General features: G+C 56.0%; 1 protein-coding gene across 4 annotated transcripts in view; it reads left to right on the plus strand.

The window, feature by feature from the left end:
• Positions 1–19,507, plus strand: part of ELN (elastin) — a 31,421-nt gene that overhangs the window by 2,015 nt on the left and 9,899 nt on the right. For 2 of the 4 annotated variants that reach the window (XM_074345933.1, XM_074345935.1), the window contains exons 2-22: positions 4,214–4,264; positions 5,357–5,386; positions 5,904–5,936; positions 9,329–9,364; positions 9,878–9,967; positions 10,206–10,265; positions 10,335–10,397; positions 11,075–11,122; positions 12,075–12,146; positions 12,472–12,501; positions 12,997–13,068; positions 13,709–13,750; positions 14,155–14,214; positions 14,487–14,537; positions 15,901–15,987; positions 16,073–16,141; positions 16,709–16,885; positions 17,789–17,842; positions 18,413–18,523; positions 18,793–18,834; positions 19,237–19,317. In XM_074345933.1, coding sequence (XP_074202034.1) covers positions 4,214–4,264; positions 5,357–5,386; positions 5,904–5,936; positions 9,329–9,364; positions 9,878–9,967; positions 10,206–10,265; positions 10,335–10,397; positions 11,075–11,122; positions 12,075–12,146; positions 12,472–12,501; positions 12,997–13,068; positions 13,709–13,750; positions 14,155–14,214; positions 14,487–14,537; positions 15,901–15,987; positions 16,073–16,141; positions 16,709–16,885; positions 17,789–17,842; positions 18,413–18,523; positions 18,793–18,834; positions 19,237–19,317 — 1,359 coding nt within the window. The remainder of the gene's footprint in view (positions 1–4,213; positions 4,265–5,356; positions 5,387–5,903; positions 5,937–9,328; positions 9,365–9,877; positions 9,968–10,205; positions 10,266–10,334; positions 10,398–11,074; positions 11,123–12,074; positions 12,147–12,471; positions 12,502–12,996; positions 13,069–13,708; positions 13,751–14,154; positions 14,215–14,486; positions 14,538–15,900; positions 15,988–16,072; positions 16,142–16,708; positions 16,886–17,788; positions 17,843–18,412; positions 18,524–18,792; positions 18,835–19,236; positions 19,318–19,507) is intronic. The other 2 variants (XM_074345934.1, XM_074345936.1) reach the window with 2 other exon arrangements.

Below are 19,507 nucleotides of genomic sequence, written 5' to 3' on the forward strand. Positions count from 1 at the left end.
ATAAATCTCAGCTCCGTCCCAGGTGGTAGAGTAGCTGGGTCCAAATAAGGGGTGTGTGAACTGATGAGGTCTTCTAGGGTTTGTGCCCAGAGCCTCCCAAAGGAAGTCGAGAGAGATCGGGAGTGGAAGGGGCCCGCCACCCACACGCACGTGTGCACACACCTGCCCGGCTGTCCTGGGGGAGCCCAGCTTCCTCCCACCCCAGGAAGATGTCCGTGTCATGGGTTCCCCAGCTCCAAAGAACCGTGTTGCCAGTGGAGACAAGAAAGAGGCATTCCAGGAAGACTCTGTGATGGAAAGGATTGTCTAGACTCATTTAAGATGGGTCAAAAGTAGCCTTGAAGATCAGCTGCCCCAAACCCTCATGCCGTTTTAAAAAAGAGAGAGAGAAATTAAATCAGGTATAATTCTCCCCCCAAATTCTAGACATTTTATCATTTTATTTTTGGGTTTTGGGGTTTTTTTTTTTGTTTTTTGTTTGTCCTGATTTCGGAACTGAAGATGGTTTGGAACAGGGACTTTCAATCCTGGCTGCATATTGGAATTACCCAGGGAACTTGAAACAATTCTGATGTGGGGTCCCACCCAAGACTTTTTGCTTTATTTGGTCTAGGGAGGGACCCAGACCTGTAGGTCTTGTAAAGCTGCCCCAGTGTCTCCGAGGAGCCTCCAGAACCTTGGACCTAGGGTTTACAGGTTGATCCTGCCCACTGCTTCTGTTGGGGTGGAGGCCGGAGGGCAGACATACCCCGGGGAGGAAGGGGACGGAGTCACTCACTGGAGGACGGATTGTTTTTGAAAAACCCTTGGCAGCCTTTCTCCATGCAAACAACAAACAGCTTCGTGTGGTCTTATCTGCTCCCCAGGCCGGCCCCCTGGACTTGGAATTGGCAAAGCCCTCTGCCAAGGCCCGCTGGCCCGCTGGCCCGCTGCTCACTCCCAAACAGCCATCTCCCAGATCTTTGAACTTGGAGCCCTGGGCCTAGGCAGAAGGCCCTGCATGTAACTGGGGTCAGCTGTGGGTCCTGGGCCAGGCCCTTCATCTCTCAGGCTCTTGGTTTCCCCAGCTGTAAAATGCAGAGGAACTTCTCTGCCCTGCTTATCTCTTAGGGCTGGTGGGAGGCTCCAGCAATGTAACACTGCAAAAAATGCATCAAATAAGAGAACCGTGGCGTGGGAATGTGAATTTTAAAAGCCATATATTCTCCTATTCAGAATTTGCTAGTTTGGGCCGATTGACCCTGGTAATTAGTGCACATTTATAAGTTTTAATTTTCCCTCTTGCTTCTCATGCCACATTTTGTCTGGTGGAAGGGGACCACACGTATAAACAGAGATGCAGTGATGGAGGAAGCAGACAAGACTGGGGGAGGGGGTGGCTCAGAGGAGTCCCAGTAAATCCAGGAAGGCTTCACAGCAGAAGCAACATTTGAGTTAGACCTTGAAAGAAAGGTAAATGTTTGAGGGGCTTTGGTGGATGAGAGGTGAGCCTCAGTCTCTGGGGTTCTGGGAGGCCGAATTGGAGAGACAGAGGGCAGATTCTATCTCAAAAGGAGGAAGATTTCTCTGCAGGTAGGACTGACAGCATCAAGAAGTGGTGATTTTCCTGTCACTGGAGGCATGCAAGCAGGAACACAAGAGGATGTTTGCAGAAGGAATTTCAGCCCAGGCCAGGAGACTGTTATGATCCCTGAGAGTCTAGGATCATGATTCTAAGATGCAAGAGACAAGTTCCACCCTGGGCTAGCCGGAGAAACAAGCCAAACCCACATAAAACAAGACAAGTATGTTCTGGGCCAACTGCTTTGGGCCAGCTGAGCGGTGAGAACCACAGGCTCAGAGAAGGCGGGGGGCAGAATCTGAGCTCAGTCCTGGTGGAAGGGTAGGACTTGGAGAGACGAGGGGGCATTCCTGGCAGAGGCAACTGCTCAGGCCAAGGAGTGGGGTGGGAAAAAGAATGGCCCACTGGGGCATGAGAGGAGGCTGCTGCCTTTTCAAAGGCCCTTGATTGACCACTGCCTTGTTCTGTTCTCACCTCTCCTGTACTTGAAGAGAGGAGGCCGGGCAGGGATCCTTTACACCCACTAAGCCTTCCCCATTTCCTTGGTGTAAAACCGGGATCAGAGTTTCTGGCTCCCTAGGCTGCCGTGGTTCAGGCATGGAGTTTGGCAAACACTGTTGATATCTGAATCATGGGGATGGAGAGTGGGGAAAAGAAAGCCGGGGAGAGATGGGTGGGTGCTGGGGAGAGGGGAAGCAAAGAGGAGCTGGCAGGCCCAGGAAGGGGCATAGGGGGGACAGAACACCAGGAGAGGAAGTGGAGGTTAAGGCTAGACCAGCCGGAGGTGGGGAGACCCTCAGGCCGTTTGAGGAGGGAACAGGTTGGACCAGACCCACAGGCAACATCCTTGCCTCCCCTCCACCTAATTCATCCATCATTTATTGAATACCTGCTGTATACCTGGCTCCAGGCCATGTACTGTGCAGTGAAGTAGAAACAAAGTGTCATTTTTTTTTTTTTTTTTTGAGCTGTGACTGTGTGCCAGGTCCAGGGCAGGACAGGTCTCTCACTTGAACTCTTCGACAACTCGCAACAATCTTGCAAGGCAGCCGTTATCAGCGCCACCTTGTTAAAAAGGAAACTGAGGTTCAGAGAGGTTAAGTGACTTGCCTGAAGTCACACAGATCATATGAAGTGGCACAGCCAGGATTAGAAGCCAGATGGGTCTGTCCTGAGCCCCTTGCTCCCTCCACCCACCACATTGTTCCTGCAGTCTGCTCTGGACAGGGAGAGCAGTGCGGAGAGGAGGGGGGTAGTGGGAGGGAGAGTAAGAGGAGGAGGGAGACAGGCCCAGGCAGAGAAAGGCCTGGAGCACAACAGGGAATGCACACAGTAGATAGTGCTCAGAGCTCAGAGCTGGAGGCCCGAAACAGAGAAGCCATCAAAGGCCTGGGCGGGCCATGTATGCTCTTGGCAGCTGATGACAGGGCCAAAGGCTCATTCCCAGCAGGCCCAGCCTCCTGGGGCCACTGCTCTGAGCCCCCAAAGCTCTGACCAGATTGCTTAGACACTCCAGGACTGGACTGCAGTGCCTGGGAGGCCTCAGGCCCTGGGGGGGTAGCACTGGGGCTTTGGCATGGGGTGCCCATGACAGCTTGGAATCCCCAACCCTGTTGGGCCGTGGCTGAGGCTGACAGGGCCCTGGGGCCAGCAGGCCCAGCTGTGCAGCGCAGCCAGGCCACAGAGGCCAGATGTCTGCTGGACACACTGCAGAGCTGCCCGACACTGTCCTCAAACCCTGTCTGTGCCTCGTTCAGCAGGATGGTGTTGGGCATAGGCTGGGACACCGGCAAGGCTGCTTGTTGGAGCTGGGACCATCCTGTGGTGCTGGAGTCAGGGCCTGGTCTGCACCACGTTTGTCTGTTGCCATGACCACGCACAGGCTGGGTCTGGGGCCCAGCTTCACAGTGTTCCCCAGTGAGAGCTTCACTGGTCCGTGGGGACTGAACTCGTGATCTTGGCTGGGCAGACGGCCCCTAGCCTGGCCAGTGAATTAGCTTTTCCTTAGGAAACTATTCACTTCGCTCATTCATGGTGTCCCCCTCCGGGCCCCGGCGCCTCCTTAGACAGCTCTGTGTCAGACAGCCAGAACCCCACCCAACCACAGCTGCCCAGTGGCTGAGGACGCTGACCTCACACCGTCCTATCAGTGTGGGAATGGCTGCTCTCTTACTGGCAGCAGCCGCATTTCCTTAGCGCTTGCTGTCACAGCCTGGCCTGCCCTCCCACAGCTATGGCCCCTGCCCTTGCCACTTAGGGCTGGAGGGGACTTGGCTGCCCGGGAAAGGTGCTCAGACGCAGCCGCCTGCCAGGCCCTCTCCAGGTAACGCAGTGCAAACCATTATGCTCAAAGGAGTGGCCTGGTTTGAATCCAGGCTCCATCTCCTTCCAGCTGTGTAACCCCCGGCACCTCCTTTAACTTCTCTGAGCCTGACTTCACATCTGTTAAAAGGAAGATACTAATTGCTGCCCTTCCAACCTTACCAGGCCATTATGAGGAGCATGGATGAGAAAATGCTTTGTAAACATAAATTGCTAAGCCGACATAATTGCTTTATAGACATACAATATTATTGTCATCATCATTATCTTTATTCTTAGCATGTTTTTATTCATTCTGGCTAACTGAGGACTCTACCTGCTTCCTTCCAGGGGTCCCAGGGGCTATTCCTGGTGGAGTTCCTGGAGGCGTCTTCTACCCAGGTAATGTACATGAAATTTTCACACACCCTGATAAGACAAATGGTGATTATGTTCATAGGAGATGCACACTTCGACACTGCAAAAAGGAAGAATATTGGCACGCCCACCACGGAGGACCCATAAGTCAGTCCTGTTTTAAAAAGCAGTTTACAGGACACTGTTTTACATCTATTAAGAACATGTATTTTCTGAAAATTGAAACACAGTGCTTGTGAGGCTGTAGGAAACGGGCCACTTCCACACATCCCTGCTGTTTACAGTCTTCGAACTGTTAACCCTACTCTTGAAAATCCATTCAAAGGAAATAATTGAAAAGAAGGGAAAAAGAATCATCTGCACTAAGGTTCATAGGAATGTTACTTGCCAAAAGGCAAAACAAGAAACCCCCCTGATTAAAGTGTGTGATTAAGTAAACTTACATTACTAAAAAGTATTAATATGTTATCTGTTGGGTCATAAAAAGCAAGGACTAGAGGGGAGGGTATAGTTCAAGTGGTAGAGTGCATGTTTAGCATGGACAAGGTCCTGGGTTCAATCCCCAGTACCTCCTCTAAAAATAAAAAAACAAACAAACCTAGTTACCTTCCCCTACCCACCCCCACCCAAAAAAAAAAAAAAAAACTAAAGAAAAAATCACTCTTCAAAAAAAAATTTTTTAAACCAATCTGTTGAAAAAAATAATAAATTATGTGCAGATGGAGACTGGGACCCCCCCCCCCGATAAGAAAACAGGCAGAATGTTAACTCAATGGCATTGAAAGGGGAGCATTATATTCTTTTAGAAAAAAGCATAATGTTTCAAAGTAGACTGAAAAAATCAAAAGTAGTACTTGCTTTTGAGTGTTTGAGTGTTCAGACTCAACGTGGGAGTGAGGCACAGACCCTCTCAGGTACACACAGGCACAGGGCTATTTGCCTGATGAGACAGATGAGGAAACAAAGGCTCGCAGAGGTTAAGCCTGGTCCGAGGCGACGTAGCTAGGAAGCAATGGATTTGATGACAGATGATGGATGGCTTTCCAGCAGGAGTACTAATGTTTCTCTCTCTCCCTCTCAATCTCTCTCTTGCTCTCACTCTCTCTCTCAACATAGGAGCTGGTCTAGGAGGCCTGGGAGTAGGAGGTGAGCTCAGCAACTAAACTTGGTCCCTCTGTGATGGGGTCTGGGTCTCACTCTATTCCACGCATGTCCTGAGACCTCAGAACTTCATCAGGCCCAGGCATCCAGGGACCCTTCATTTCACAGACCAAGCATCCAGTAGGGAGGGACTTGTCTGATAACTGGAACCCACTGGGCCCCTAAGCCCCTCCCCCCAGCCTCTTTCCCTGGTGGCCCCTGCCTTCTTTCATATTTCTTCTGATCCTCAGTAATATCCCTGCAAAGCCAGCGAAGCAGGAACCATCATCTCCTTCAGAGGCTGAGAAACAGTCTGAGACAGGGTATCCCAAAATCAGGGCTGGAGCTGCTTGCCACCCAAGTGTCTGGATGCTGGGCTCCCAGCAGCTCCCTGTGCAAAGGGGAGGACCATTCCTGACAGTCCTTTTAGGACCTGGGGGGTGAGACCCAATGCCCTGGGGGGATAAATGGGAGGACAGGTGGGCTGAGACTCCCCATTTACTGCCATCTCTTCCCTCTGCAGCACTGGGCCCTGGAGGCAAACCACCCAAGCCAGGTAAGACCCCTGGCCTCAGAGCACTGAGTGAGGGCAGGTGGCAGAGGAAAGAAGGGGTCCACAGAGCTATGAACCCAGCCAATGGACAGGAAGGGGGAGGGAGGTGGCAGGTGGCAGCAGTCCCTCCCCCAGTCAACCTCCTCTCCACCAGGCTGGGGTCTCGCCCCAGGGCTTCCAGGGTCAGAAGGCTGGAGGCAGCTTGATGTCCTCCCTGTGTGAGGGCTGTTAGGTACCTGCCCTGCAAGTGTCTATATGCCCCGCTGCCCAGAGAGTCCCCTCTGTACAGAGTCTCAGAAATAGCCCTGGTGCTGGGGTCAAAGGTAGGAATTGATGTTCCAGTGGCCAGCAAGCCTGTGAATGTCACTCTGGGGCTCAGACACAGATGGTGGGCCCCAGACTCTGCCTAAATTGCCCCTGACCCCAGAGCAAGCCCTCTCTAACTCCAGGTCAAGATCCTAGATATCTCTGACCTTGAGGACTATCTGAGCCCTTATCCTGACCCCAACCTTGACCCCAGACCAAGCCCTGAACTTAACCCTAAGCTGCACCCTGACCCTGTTTCCAGATCAGTTTCCTTCCTGATCCTAGGCCCCTTCCAGCTGTGTCCAGACCATGGAGTTTTCCAGTAAGAAGACATGGCTGGATCTGTCCTGGCATTGCCCGTGGGGCCCAGATCTGCCACTAGGGTCCCATCAGCTCCAAAGAACACACCCCCAGGAGAGAGGGAGGGCGGGTCCCTCCGGGAAACACTGGTGGATAAGGAGCAGGTGGAGGACATGCTAAGCGGGCCGTAAATGCTCTCAGCATGAGATACTCCACATGTAGCCTTGGCGCCCCCCCGACGCTGCTGTGTGTCTCCCTGGCTCTGAAGCCCAAGACTCCAGGACAGTTTGCATGTCCAACAGCTCTTACGAAATCCCCATGTTCGATGATTCAAGTGCAAATGAATCTACAAGACCCAGATTCCCCTTCCCTGCAAGCCCATCTGGGTTGTGAAATTCCAGGGCTGGGGCCAGGCAAAAGAGACCCAGGAGGGCAGGAGGCCTGGGCAAGGGGTTTGCTGGGGTCTCTAGGGGTCTGCAAGGCTGGAAGCCCTCAGGATTCACTGCTTATCCCACCAGAACCTGTTTCCTGTCTTCCTGGAGGGGTGAGCAATCTTAAGGGGGTCTTTGATGGCAGGGAGAATGCAGGGAAAGGCTAGGTAAACAAAGGTGTGGAATTAGGATCGTGCTTAACTGCAAAGACTCAAACTGTGGAGGTCGTGACTGCAAAGCTGGGGGGGATTGGTTGATCCCATTGGCAGCAGGGGACACATGGCAGGTTGTGATCAAACACCGGAGGGAAGACTGAGACAACTACATGCAGTTATAGTTGCTAAAGTGAAGTTTTTATTAATGAAAGATTTAGTTTAGACTTCTGAAAGAACTTCCAGCTTGTGGTGAATAAATAGACCAAGAGGAAAGTCAGGGCATCTCCTGATGAAAAATGGCTGGATTCCATGAGGACCTCCCTGGGGTCATCTTTCAGTCTTAGGACTCTGGACTACAAAGGCTTGGGCAGGCGCACGGTGCCCCCCACCCCAGGGCAGCTACCCACATCCGGCAGTGGGGACATTCATCCAGGCCCGCCAGGTGGGCTAGAACTGGTCACAGGCAGCACATGTCATGCTTGGGAACAACTAATCCCTTGGCCAGTAGAGGATGGGTGGCCTGGCACTGGGCCTCGGCAGGCTGGCCCTGCCTGGGCTCTCAGCGGGGGACCAGGCAGCTGGGAGCTGGCACCACCCACACCCCCAGCACGGGCTGGAGGCCAGTCGCCCACCCGAGAGGACAGGAAGGAGAGTGAGGGACACCCACTGGGCGCCCTTGCAGGCTGCAGACACTCAGGGCCCTCTGCTGGTCCCAGGGGGCTCGGGGACATGCTGGCCATTTTGTAAGGGGGGAAACTGAGTCTCAGAGAGGTGGCGTGCCTTGCTCTTTCAGGCAAGGAGTAGCTTGGGGCAGCAGGATTTGAATCCAGAGCTCTGTGACTCCAGGGAAGAGAGACGGTTGTGCAGGCCAGACCCCTGGGCTCCCAGCCATGGTCAGCTCCCCGCCTGTCTCTCCTCCTCACCCCCCTCTCCTCCTTGCCAGGTGCTGGACTCCTTGGGGCAGTTGGGCTAGGTGAGCCCACAGAAAGGAGGGCGAGCAGGAATGGGGCTGGTCATGCCACAGGGTGGCCCTGGGACCAGACGGCTATAGGGGAGCCTGGGAAAAGGGCAGATGTCGGCAGAGGGGCTGCCTGTCCCCCCACCCACCACACCCACCCAGCCTCTTCTCACTTCCTGTTTGGTCCCCATCTTCTCCTCCCAGCCCTTCTGTGGTCAGGAAAGGCCCGAGTGTGTCCCCGGCTCTGTTGGAGCTCAGGAAACAGGCCTGGCTTGAGAGAAACCCCTGACAGAGCTGGGGAGGGGCTGGGCCTATAATGCTGGGACGTGAACCCAGGGACGCCCTAGGCCCAGCCTGACCACAGCGCACCTGCCTGGAAGGGAGACTGGCCGCAGTTAGAGACCCATTTTACAGAGGGCTGGCTGAGTTTCAGACGGCCAGCTCACATAAGCAGGAAATGAGGGCAAGGGACCACACCCAGCGAAAACCAGGTGGACCCTCCAGGGATCAGCAGGCCCCCACATTTAAGGTCAGTCCCCAGAGAGGCCGCCCCTGAGTCAGGATCCTGGTGGCCAGGACTGGCGCTTGTGGGAGAGATTCTCACATAATTGGAAACAAACCCGGCACGGTTGTGAAGTCCAACCTGATTGCCCATCGGTCCTGGCCAAAGCCGTGGAATGTCTCCTGGAGGGGAAAAAGGAGAGATAGGGCCCAGATGTGGGAAGGAGAGAGCCAGAGGGACCCATTTGGTTTTTCATAAACATTTTAGCATCTGTCTGCAGACAAGGAGGCTTCCGGACTGCAGAGCAGTCTAGATGGATGGACAAAAGGGACTCTAAATACAGGGGAGAGGGCGTGAGCTGAGCCAGGGGACCTTTGCAAGGGAGCCGGAGAGGCCTGGGGTGGGGACTAACCTGGGAGCAGGGTGGGGCCTGGCCTTGGTGAGATCTTTCTGGCAGACTCTTCTCAACTCCGGCCCTCAAAGAAAGCCCTGCTGGGTCCCCCGTTAGTTGGCAGGGCTTCTAAGGGAAGCGAGGTCAGGGCTTGTAGGAAGTCAGCTTGGGATTGGCTCCCAAGTACCAAAGGCTTGAGTTGAGTTTAGGGGCCTGAGTGGCTGCACTGCATGCCAGTCCCAGTGTTAGCAGCTTCCTGCCCCTCCCCCACGAGACCCTCCCCCCACCCCCCACCCCGGGATCGATGCCCCCCACCAGCCTCCCCTCACCTGGCTCTGTCTCCTCCCCACAGGTGTTGGAGGGCTCGCAGGCGCTGGCCTTGGGGCAGGTAAGTGTTGACACCCAGGCAAGATGACCCTCTGGGGGCCAGAGCCAAACCTTGGGCATCTGCCCCCTATGGAGGGCAGTTGGGGTACAGGGGTGCCGGCCAGGCCTGTCCTGGGCATTGGTGTAGGGCGTGATGCTGAGACCTGCCCCGAGCAGCTGCTCAGGGCACATGGGAGTCACAGCTGGGTCCTGGATGCTGTTATCAGGTAGTGATAAGAGCTGGAGAGAAGCAGTCCTGGGAGCCCCCAGAAGCTACCCAGCTCAGTGGGGCCTCAGGGAGGCTTTCTGGAGGAGGCAGGTGGGGAATTGAGACCCCAAAGATGCCTGCAGTTTGCCAGGCTGAGTGGCGCAGCCTGGTCCATGCTGCTCTCTGACGCCAAACCCAGTCCTGGGAGCGGCAGTCACTGCCTGGCAGGGCAGCCCAGCAGAGAGCAGAAGAGCTTCAAATGTAGCTCCTGGGCAGAGCGGGTGGGCAGGGCTGCAGGCAGGACCTCACCAGTCCTCCCCTCTGCAGGGCTCGGGGCCTTTCCTGCAGGCGCCTTCCCGGGGGCTTTGGTGCCCAGTGGTGCGGCCGCAGCAGCCTATAAAGCTGCTGCCAAGGCTGGTGAGTATTACCCTTTGGGACATGCCATAAGCCCTCCGGCCTCTGTGGGCTCTCCACTCTGCAAAGAACCTTTCCTGGGGGGCAGGTGGGTAGATCCTCAGCTCCAGTCTCCTGGGGTCCCACCAACTGTGCTTCTCTCAAAGTGAGGTGACGGCAGGATCAGACCTGAGCCCAGGGCCCTCCTTCCTTTCACTGTTCCTGGTGTGACCCCTCTCCTCTCCTGCTCCTGGCTCTGTAGGTGCTGGGCTTGGTGGTGTTGGCGGTATTGGCGGCATTGGTGGCTTAGGAGTGTCTACAGGTATGAGTGGCCCAGGTGAAGGCCACAGGTGGGGGCAGAGCCCACTCTAACATAGCCCTTCCCCATCAGGTGCGGTGGTGCCTCAGCTTGGAGCAGGAGTCGGAGCTGCAGGGAAGCCTGGGAAAGTGCCAGGTCAGTGTGGGGTCCCTGGGGCTAGGGGTCAGAGGTCAGGGAGGGGCAAGAGCCCCCAAGGCCTACTGGGCAGGAAGGGCAGGGCCTGGCTGCAGCAGGGCAGGGGGGATAGCCAGTGTCCTAAATGGGGGAGCAAGGGGCCCCGGCTACCTTCTGGGCCCTTCTTCCAGGACCATGGAACAGATCTCAGAGAAAGGCTCTGTGGCAGGCATTCAGGTGACTGATGGGGACACTGAGGCTCCTCATAGGGAGTCAGTGCAGAAGGGGCCGCAAGGTCACGGCGGAGCTGGGGTGAGCCTGAGGGGCACGGTCTCTCCATCTGGTGCTCGTTCCTCTGCACCAAGCCCTTGAGGAAGTGACTTCAGGTTAAACAAAAGGCTGCCTGAGTCTGCACAGCAGGGAGGGAACATCTGGAAGCCTTTAGCCCAGAGGTGGGCTGGGCCGGCCTTGTAAACAGGCTCCAGGAGACGAGACAAATCCACGCACAGAAGGGTTTGCAGATGTCTTCCGGGATTCGTGGGAGGAGGGCTACAGCCACTGCACTGCATATGTGTCCCTGGCTGTTCCCGTGGGGCCCTGGGTGGCTGGTTCGGGAGCCTGGAGCTGCCACAGAAGGAAGAGCCAGGAGCAGTTCCTAGAGGCCAGGCTGCTGTTCACACACCTTCTTTTGGCCACAGGTGTGGGGATCCCAGGTGTATACCCAGGTGGAGTGCTCCCAGGCACAGGTGAGAGCAAGGAGGAGAAGGGGATCCTATAGCAAGGAGAGAAGCCCCTGGTGGCCTCCCTGGTGGCCCCACACCATCTCCCCAAGCTGAGGCCACCAGAAACCTTGGGTCCTAATGAGCACTGTTTCCCTAAGCATCAAAGCTCAGGCTACAGACAAAAGGTCTCTGGGTGTCTTTCCCCTACAGAGGTCAGTGAGCTTGCCCAGGCCCACACCCAGAACATCGTCACAGCCTGCGGGGGGCCCCCCAGGACGGACCGAGTCCCCAGTGTGGCCAGCTGTTTCCCAAAAGCCATGAGTCACCAGGGGGCCCGCCCAGTGCATCCGCCCTGCAGGAGACCCTTGGAACTGCCCTCTCACCCTCCTTTCCCTGCCAGGGCCCAGCCACCCCACCCAACATGTGACCTCCTGAATTCCCCCAGAAGCCCAGACTCAGGCTGCTGTGTGGGATTTGTTGGCAGAGTGTCCCTTCCCTTGGCCCCTCCCTGCCGTGGTGGCCCAGCCCCAGGGGAGACAGGAGAGGTGAGAGTACTAGACACTGGCCAGTGGACACTTCCTGGCCATAACAAATGACTGCTTTGTGCTTGGTTGTGAATCACATCCAGTGAAAGCCCTAGAAGGGCACTGGCCTCCCCAGCCCGCAGGCCCTTCCCTCTCAGGCTTCTGCTGTCTGGCATCTCTGGGTGGGCAGGGCTGTGAGAAGTAACTCCAGTTTAGAGACAGGCCAACAGAAGCACATAGCTAGGAAATAGGATTAAAACTCTTCTGACCTTGGGTCAGACTGGGAAGAAAAGTCACCACCAAAGAGCCCCACCCCCACCCCGTGAGCCATGCCAGTCACTGACGGTCAGCGCAGGAGGCCAGCTGTGTAACTGAGGGGGCTGTGGTCCCCGGCTGGACCTGCCAGACCGGCCTTCCTGCCTTCACTGCCAGCCCCCTCTTTCCCTCCTCAGGAGCTCGCTTCCCAGGTATAGGGGTGCTCCCTGGGGTTCCCACTGGAGCAGGAGTCAAGGCCAAGGCCCCAGGTACGTGGCCGACTGGGCTAGGGACCCAAGGTGGGAATCTCCATTCACCCTCAGTCCCCTCTGTCGTGGATTGGGGTGGTGGGGGACCTTGGGCTCAGGTCCCTCTAGGGGGACGCTGCTTATTCTCCATGCCTGGGACAGCTGGCCGAGGTGGGCCGCACACCTCTCAGAAGTCCCTGAGTGTGTGTGAGGGCAGCATGAGCAGGGAGGTCTGGGCAGAACTGGCCGTGGCTCAGGCCAGCCCACCCATCAGCGCAGCCACTGGGGCCTCAGTGCCCTGTTCCCCCGGTGGTGGGGCTGCAGCGATGACCCCTTGTCATTGCAGGTGTAGGTGGAGCTTTTGCTGGAATCCCAGGTGAGGCGAGGTTGGGGCCCCTGCCTCATAGTGGGTGGGCAGGTCAGCAGGGTGGCCTGCCAGGCTGGGGCTCCTGCCCTGGGAGGGGCTGGGCACACCTACTGCTCCAGGCCTTGGACTGGCTTCAGCACAGAGTGGCTTCAGCACATAGGCCTGCTTCCCCTGACCCAACCCTCTTTTTGGCCGCCCAAATGAGCCCAGAAAACCCAGCAGTCTGTGCTAAATGCTTCGAAGACTACAGGCCCCAGATGTGGCCCAAGCCCGAGGGGAGCACATCCTGCAACTTCCTGAAGAAAGTGGCCAATCCCTGCGGAGTGCTCAGCTGACCGGTGACAGAGAGGCAGGATGGCCTTCTAGGCAGGATGGTTTCTGGATTCCACATGCCGTGGGAGCTCATTCTGTCTGAGCAGAAAGCAGAGCAGGAAGCTGGGGCCTTAGAAGGGGCTGCTGGCCCAAGTTGCCAGGACCCTGATTTTGCTTTCCTTGTTCCCACAGGAGTTGGACCCTTTGGGGGTCAGCAGCCTGGAGTCCCGCTGGGGTACCCCATCAAGGCACCCAAACTACCAGGTAAGTCCAAAGAAGGATTCAAGAGACACCGCTCCCTGGGCCTCACTACCGAGAAGCCAGCTTGAGAGGGGACTTGTTTGGACCTGCATGTCTGGGGGCGGATGGGCGTGGTCAGGAAACCTGGGTATTAAAGCTTATTTCTGATCTTTAGCAAAGGAAAGTGGGATCGGGGGGGTGGGGAAGCCATCCTGCAGGTGTTTGTCACACTCTCATGCACACTTATGCACACACATGCACACACACAGAGACCCATAGCCACAATGGGAAACCACATGTGTTGATGGTAAGAAACACCATTCATTGGAAAGACCCCTCTGACGTCAACCCACCTGCACCCTGGCAATCAGCTCACATGGTGAGCTGTTTCCTGATAGGAAGGAGAGTAAGGAAGATACTCAGACTCTGTGGCCACGGCAGGGCCTAAGAAGGGATGGTTGTCCCATCATGCCCTGGGGCAGGGGTGCCCTGTCCCTCCTCCACCAAGGCCTCTGCTCTCCTGAGAGCCTGTGCCAGCAGTTCACCAGCCAGGCTGGGGGTCTCAGTACCTGTGGGAATCAGTCTGTTTGCCCAGGGAGTAAGAGCCCAGCGAGGCATGGGGCCGCCACAGGGCTGCCCCTGAGCCTACCCTCCCTCCCCTCAGGTGGCTATGGACTGCCCTACAGCACTGGGAAGCTGCCCTATGGTAAGGCCCTCTTCGACTGGCCGATTTCTGGCTTTCCAGCTGCAGGGTTCTGGCAAGGGAGCTGTGGCCCTGGCCCAGGGCTAGAAGAGCACCAGCCGGGGGAAGGGTGGAGTCTCAGGATGGGAATCCCCAAGGAAGGAACATGGAACTTAGACTCAGATAGCCTGGTTCTCAATCCTGGCCCTCCCACTTATCATCAGGCCCTGGGAGAACTAGTTTCTTCTCTGATTCTCAGTGTCTTCATCTAAAAGAGGGGAATAACCATCCCATACACATGTTTGTATTAAACTCTGGCTAGGGGTGACAAGGTGGAGACTCTGGGAGGCCTGGTCCTTGAAGGGGAGGGGAGGGGGCAGCCATGGTGAGATCTGCATGGATGCACACTAAGCCTCTCCATTCTGCAGGCTTTGGGCCCGGAGGAGTGGCTGGTGCCGCGGGCAAGGCTGGGTACCCGACTGGGACAGGTAAGGAAAGTCTCACCCTACTGCCAACCAAATGGGCACTTATCACCCAGGTTCCAGAGCCCTGGGGCTGGCCAGGGTCTGTGCAGAGAGCAGGCCAGCTGCCCTACCTCCAGATCCCAGCCTGAACATGGAGAAGGATCCAGGGTGGGGCAGCTCTATCAGCCAGCCCCACATCCAGATGTGAACCAGCTGGTTTTACTGGGGTTGGAACAGGTGGGCCCTGGAGATACAGGGACACACCTTCTAGAATCTCTCCCCTCCCTCTCCCCTAGGAGTTGGCACCCAGGCGGCAGCAGCAGCAGCAGCTAAAGCAGCAAAGTTTGGTGAGTACTTCTGGAGTCCCTGCCTGCTAGCTGCCAGTCCCCCAACCTCTCCATCCCTGTTAGCACTGAGAGCCTGCCTCACAGATAACTAACTAAGGTGGCCCCTCCCCACCACCATTTGTCCAAGTTTTCAACACCATCCATTCCTCCCTCCCTCTGTCCATTCATTCATTCTTCCTTCCATCCATCTCTCCATCCATCCACCCATCAATCCCTTCCTCCCTCCGTCTATCCCCCATCCATTCATTTCCCCATCCATCCACCCCTCCATCCATCCATTTATCCATCCCTCCTCCTTCTGTCCCTCCCTCTCTCCCTCCATCTATCCATCCGTTTCAGAGACCAGGGACAGATAACAGCTCTGCTGGAGAAGGTAGGCACGTTGTAGAAGTCAAGAAGAGGGAGACATTTCAACGTAGGGATAATCAAGAAGTCTTCTCAGAGAAGATGACATTTGATTCAGGACTTAAAATAAAGGTGGAGTTTGCCATGTGGTTAAAATAGGAAGGAACAGGCAAAGGGAATGGGTACAATGGTGGTTAGAATGATAATTTTAGGTAGTACATATATGAGCATTTAAATAACTTAATAGTTTAGTATTAATTTAATATGTACAATAAAAATTTTAACTAGCTCCTCAAGTTCATAATCCCTTGGCTAACAGATGAGGCAAGGCCTTGTCTATGCCCGTGCGGTGGGTAGAGTGGGCATCTGTCCCCCTGCCCCAGGTAATCCCCCAGTTCAGAGTCAGATCCTGGGGGTGGAAGTCTTCACCTTTATCCCCAGTCCCAGGGGAGCCCTTCCTATAGCCATGATGGGACAGAAGACATACGCCCACTAGCCCAAGGGGGTACAAATGTGGAAGGAAGCACTGAGCCAGTGGCCTGCCCCACAGAGGCCGCACAGGCCCTCCTTTCAGGCCCCCAAGACTGGAGGGGATGGTTGGAATGTGGGAGCAGGAGAGCAGGGCGGCGAGGGGCTGCCAGAGCCAGGCGGCCAGGCGCTTGGATTACAAACTTGGCCGAGTCTTCGGAACACAAGGAGAGGAAGCCTTGAACATTCCTGCAGGGGCCCCTCTGGCCCGGGAGAGGCCGCTTGTGGTTTCTCAGTATGTGGCAGTGATTAGAATGGGATTTGTCTGAAAACATACGAGTCCCTTAATGAGGGTGTTGAAATGGACACTTTGGGGGTGAGTCAAGGAACAGTGGGGTGGGGGCCTTCCCAGGCAGGCCCAGCCAGAGATTCCTGGGCCTCATTCCCAAAGGAGATTGTGCTGGTGAGAGCACCAGCATCCAAGGAGCCTTCCTGCCTGGCTTCAGGAGGGGACCCTGGGAGCCACAGCTGCGTGGTCTTCCTCCTCCAGGTGCTGCAGGAGCCGGAGTTCTCCCTGGGGTTGGTGTCGGCGTTCCTGGCGTGGCTGGCGCAATTCCTGGCATTGGAGGCATCGCAGGTAGTATCTGTTCCAGCAGGGGGTGGCAGGGGATCCTTGAGAAGGCCGAGGGAAAGGGCCTCACCCTCTGTGGCTGTCTCTCCAGGGGCTGGGGCTCCAGATGCTGCTGCTGCTGCTGCTGCTGCAAAGGCGGCTGCTAAGGCAGCCAAATATGGTGAGTGCCCCCAGGGGTGGTAGTGCCCGGGCTCCAGCCAGCCCTGGCCTCTGCATGGGCCTTGGAGACCCCAGCCCTATAAGGCTGAATGGACTTGGCCTTTGTCTATCTGGGGCAGAGTTCCCCCCCCGAAATGTGCACTGTCATGCCTCCTTGCCTCTGCCCATTCTGGCCACTCTGCCTGGGAGGCTGTCTCCAGTGCTCTCCACTGACTGACCCAGCAGAGCGTGGGGACACTGTGGAGTGTCTGGCTCCTCCCACTTTACCCCCAGGGCTGACCCACAGCTGATGCACCAACACACCAACAGTGAAGCATTCTGACTCTGCTTTGGACAGAGATCATGCTCTACCCAACCACAGATCCAAACCCTTAGAGCTTTCCAGGGGTTCCCTCAGTTCCCTCCTCTTCTCTCAGATGAGTAGGATCCACCCAGAGGCAATGCCAGCCCACCTGGGGTCCTACACTCAGAACCTGCCACTCCTGTAACTCCCCAGAGCCATGCCCCTGGAGGCCCTCTGAGGTTCCCACAGGGTCTAGGCCAGGAGAATAATCCTTTCCTTCCACAGGGGCTCCTGGATTGGTGCCTGGGGTGCCAGGCTTTGTCCCAGGAGTTGGAGTTCCTGGTGTTGGGGTCCCTGGTGTTGGAGTCCCAGGAGTTGGAGTCCCTGGTGTTGGGGTCCCAGGAGTTGGAGTCCCAGGAGTTGGAGTCCCAGGAGTTGGAGTCCCAGGTGTTGGAGTCCCAGGTATTGGGGGTCTAGGCATCGTGGGTGTACCAGGTGAGCTCAGCTCTGTGTGTGTGTGTGTAAGAGAGAAATACCAAATGCCAAGACTTGGATTCTCCCTAACACCTTCTAACACCTTACCCATCCATCCTCTTCTCTCCATACCCTTGACCATCTTCTCTCTCTTGGGCTATAACCACCTCCTAATTAGCTACTGCCAGAATCATCTTCTCCAATTCACTTTCTGGCACTCAGAGTGCTCCTGGGAGCAGGAACCGTGTCTTTTTCATCTCTGTGTTTCCAGCCCTTAGCTGACTATGTGCTCAGTAAATGGTAGCTAGTTGGGTGGGTGGGTAGATGAATGGATGGATGGGCAGATGGACAACTGGGGATGTAGGCCATGTGGATGAGTAGACAAATTGATGGATGAGAGAGTGGGTTGTGGGTGGATGAATGGACAGATACAAGAATGGGTGGTTACATGGATGGATACATAGTTGGGTAAAATGGTGAATGGAAAGATAAATGAGTAGATGAAAAGACAGATGGATAGGCAGGTGGGGGATAAGATCAGTGGTTAGAATGATGGATGGGTGGATGGATGGATGGGGTGGATGAATGGATAGACAAATGCACGTGTGAGTGGACAGAGAGATAAGTGGTTGAATAGGTAGATCAAGGTCCAAAGATAGACAAATGGACAGACATATGGGAAGGTCAGCAGAAGGGTGAATGGGTGGCTGGGCAGAGGGATGGACAGATGGGTAGACAGAGATATGAGTGGGTGAATGGATGGATAACTCTATATTGGCTCCATAGATAGAAAGAAGATGGACTAAAAAGACACATGGGTGGACAGAGAGATGTATATTAAGCACCTCCACTCCATTCTCTGAGCATTTGTGTTCCCCTTGGTCTCTCCAGGGGCTGTGTCACCAGCTGCAGCTGCTAAAGCAGAGGCCAAAGCAGCCAAATACGGTGAGTGCTGCACGAGGGGCTCTGTGCCACCCTATTCTGGCCCTTACTTGCCAGAACTAAAGGATCCTCATCTGCTATGCCAACCCCACCATGCTGTACAGCCCAGAGAAAGGGAGTGACTTGGACAAGGTCACACAGCAGGTCACTGGCAGTGCTGGGACCTGGATTTGTTGGGCCCCAGGATGATGTACCCCCAGTTGTCTCCCACCATGAGGCCATTGGGCTGAGTGATAGGTGAGCCCCAGTATGGCATTCCCACTGGGGACAGCGTCCCTGACCCTCCCTGCTCTGGCCAGGACTCTCTCAGAGGAGCCCAAGCCTGGCTAGGAATAGGGGACCTGCCCAGTGTCTCCATCATCAACACAGAGGCCTTTCCCCAAGTGATCAGAGAAGAGGGGCTGGTGGTGCACTGGGAGGGATCAGTAAGGAGCAAGCTGATGGAGGGCTCAGGTATACCATCGTTTCCGATCCTTCGTGGACCGGGACTTGGCAGAGGCTCGCATCCTTTTTCCCAGTCAACCAGCCTCTCTCATTGAGATCCTTTTCCATTTGATTCTCTTCCCTCTGCAGGGGCCAAAGCCGGGGTGGGAGTTGGAGGCATTCCCACTTTCGGGGTTGGCGCTGGGGGCATTCCTGGCTACGGTGTCGGTGTTGGAGGTGTTCCTGGAGCTGGCATTTCCCGTGAGCCTTAGTTCTATGTGGGGAAACGGGTTGGGGGGGATTGCTGGGAGACGGGGGTAGGGGGGTCAGGGCTTGTCTTCTGTAGGTTTAAATGGGGTTGGAGGACAGCAGAGTGGGGGAGGGTGGACTGGGCTTCAAGGAGCTCAGGGAGGAGTTGGGGGAGAGCTCAGGGAGGGCCTGCAGTGCCTTTGGGGCAGCAGTGCTGTCAGCCCAGCCCAGCTGAGATCCAGCAAGGTTTCTGAGTCTCTTTCTTTCTCATTTCCTCATAGCTGCAGCCCAGGCAGCCGCCGCAGCCAAGGCAGCCAAGATTGGTAAGTGCCCCTGCCCTGCCGGTCCCCACGCCCAGGGCCATGCCCTCCCTCCTCCCCACCCAGGCCTGCTCTCCTGCATGGCGCAGGCTCAAAGCTCAGAGCAGTTCTACAGCATGAGGGCAGAGCGGACTCACACTCAGGCCTCCCGGGCTGAAGTGGCCTGGGCCGAGGTCAGAAGCCCCTGGCCCCATATTCCAAAGCCACAGTGAATTTTTCTGCCCTTTTCAATTGCCCACCATTGGGATCATTGGTGCCTGGCTTCTCACCCTCACCCTAAATCAGTGAGTGAAAGGTGCCCATACACAGTCGTTAGTTCCCCCCGCCCACCTCCACCCTCGGCTCCCCCAAGAAGGGGCGCTTGGAGGCTTGGAGGGCAGGCCTGGATGCTCTTCACCCTTCCAGGTGCTGCAGGGGCCCTGGGAGGACTGGTGCCAGGTGCCGCAGGAGCAATACCCGGTGTGCCAGTCGTTGGAGGGGTGCCAGGTAAGCTGTGTCCCCAGCCCAGAGACAGGTTTGGCTTATCTCATGGAAGGCGCCCTGGAGCTGACCTAGGATAAGTGCACCATTTTACAGATGGCAAGACTAAGCCCAGAGACAGGGGAAGAGAGAAAGCAGTTTCCCTTAGTTTGGAGGGATGAGCTTTCCATGGGATTCCAAATTGCTGCTTGAACCT

This window comes from Camelus bactrianus, chromosome 18, assembly GCF_048773025.1.
Source record: "Camelus bactrianus isolate YW-2024 breed Bactrian camel chromosome 18, ASM4877302v1, whole genome shotgun sequence".
Classification (NCBI taxonomy): domain Eukaryota; kingdom Metazoa; phylum Chordata; class Mammalia; order Artiodactyla; family Camelidae; genus Camelus; species Camelus bactrianus.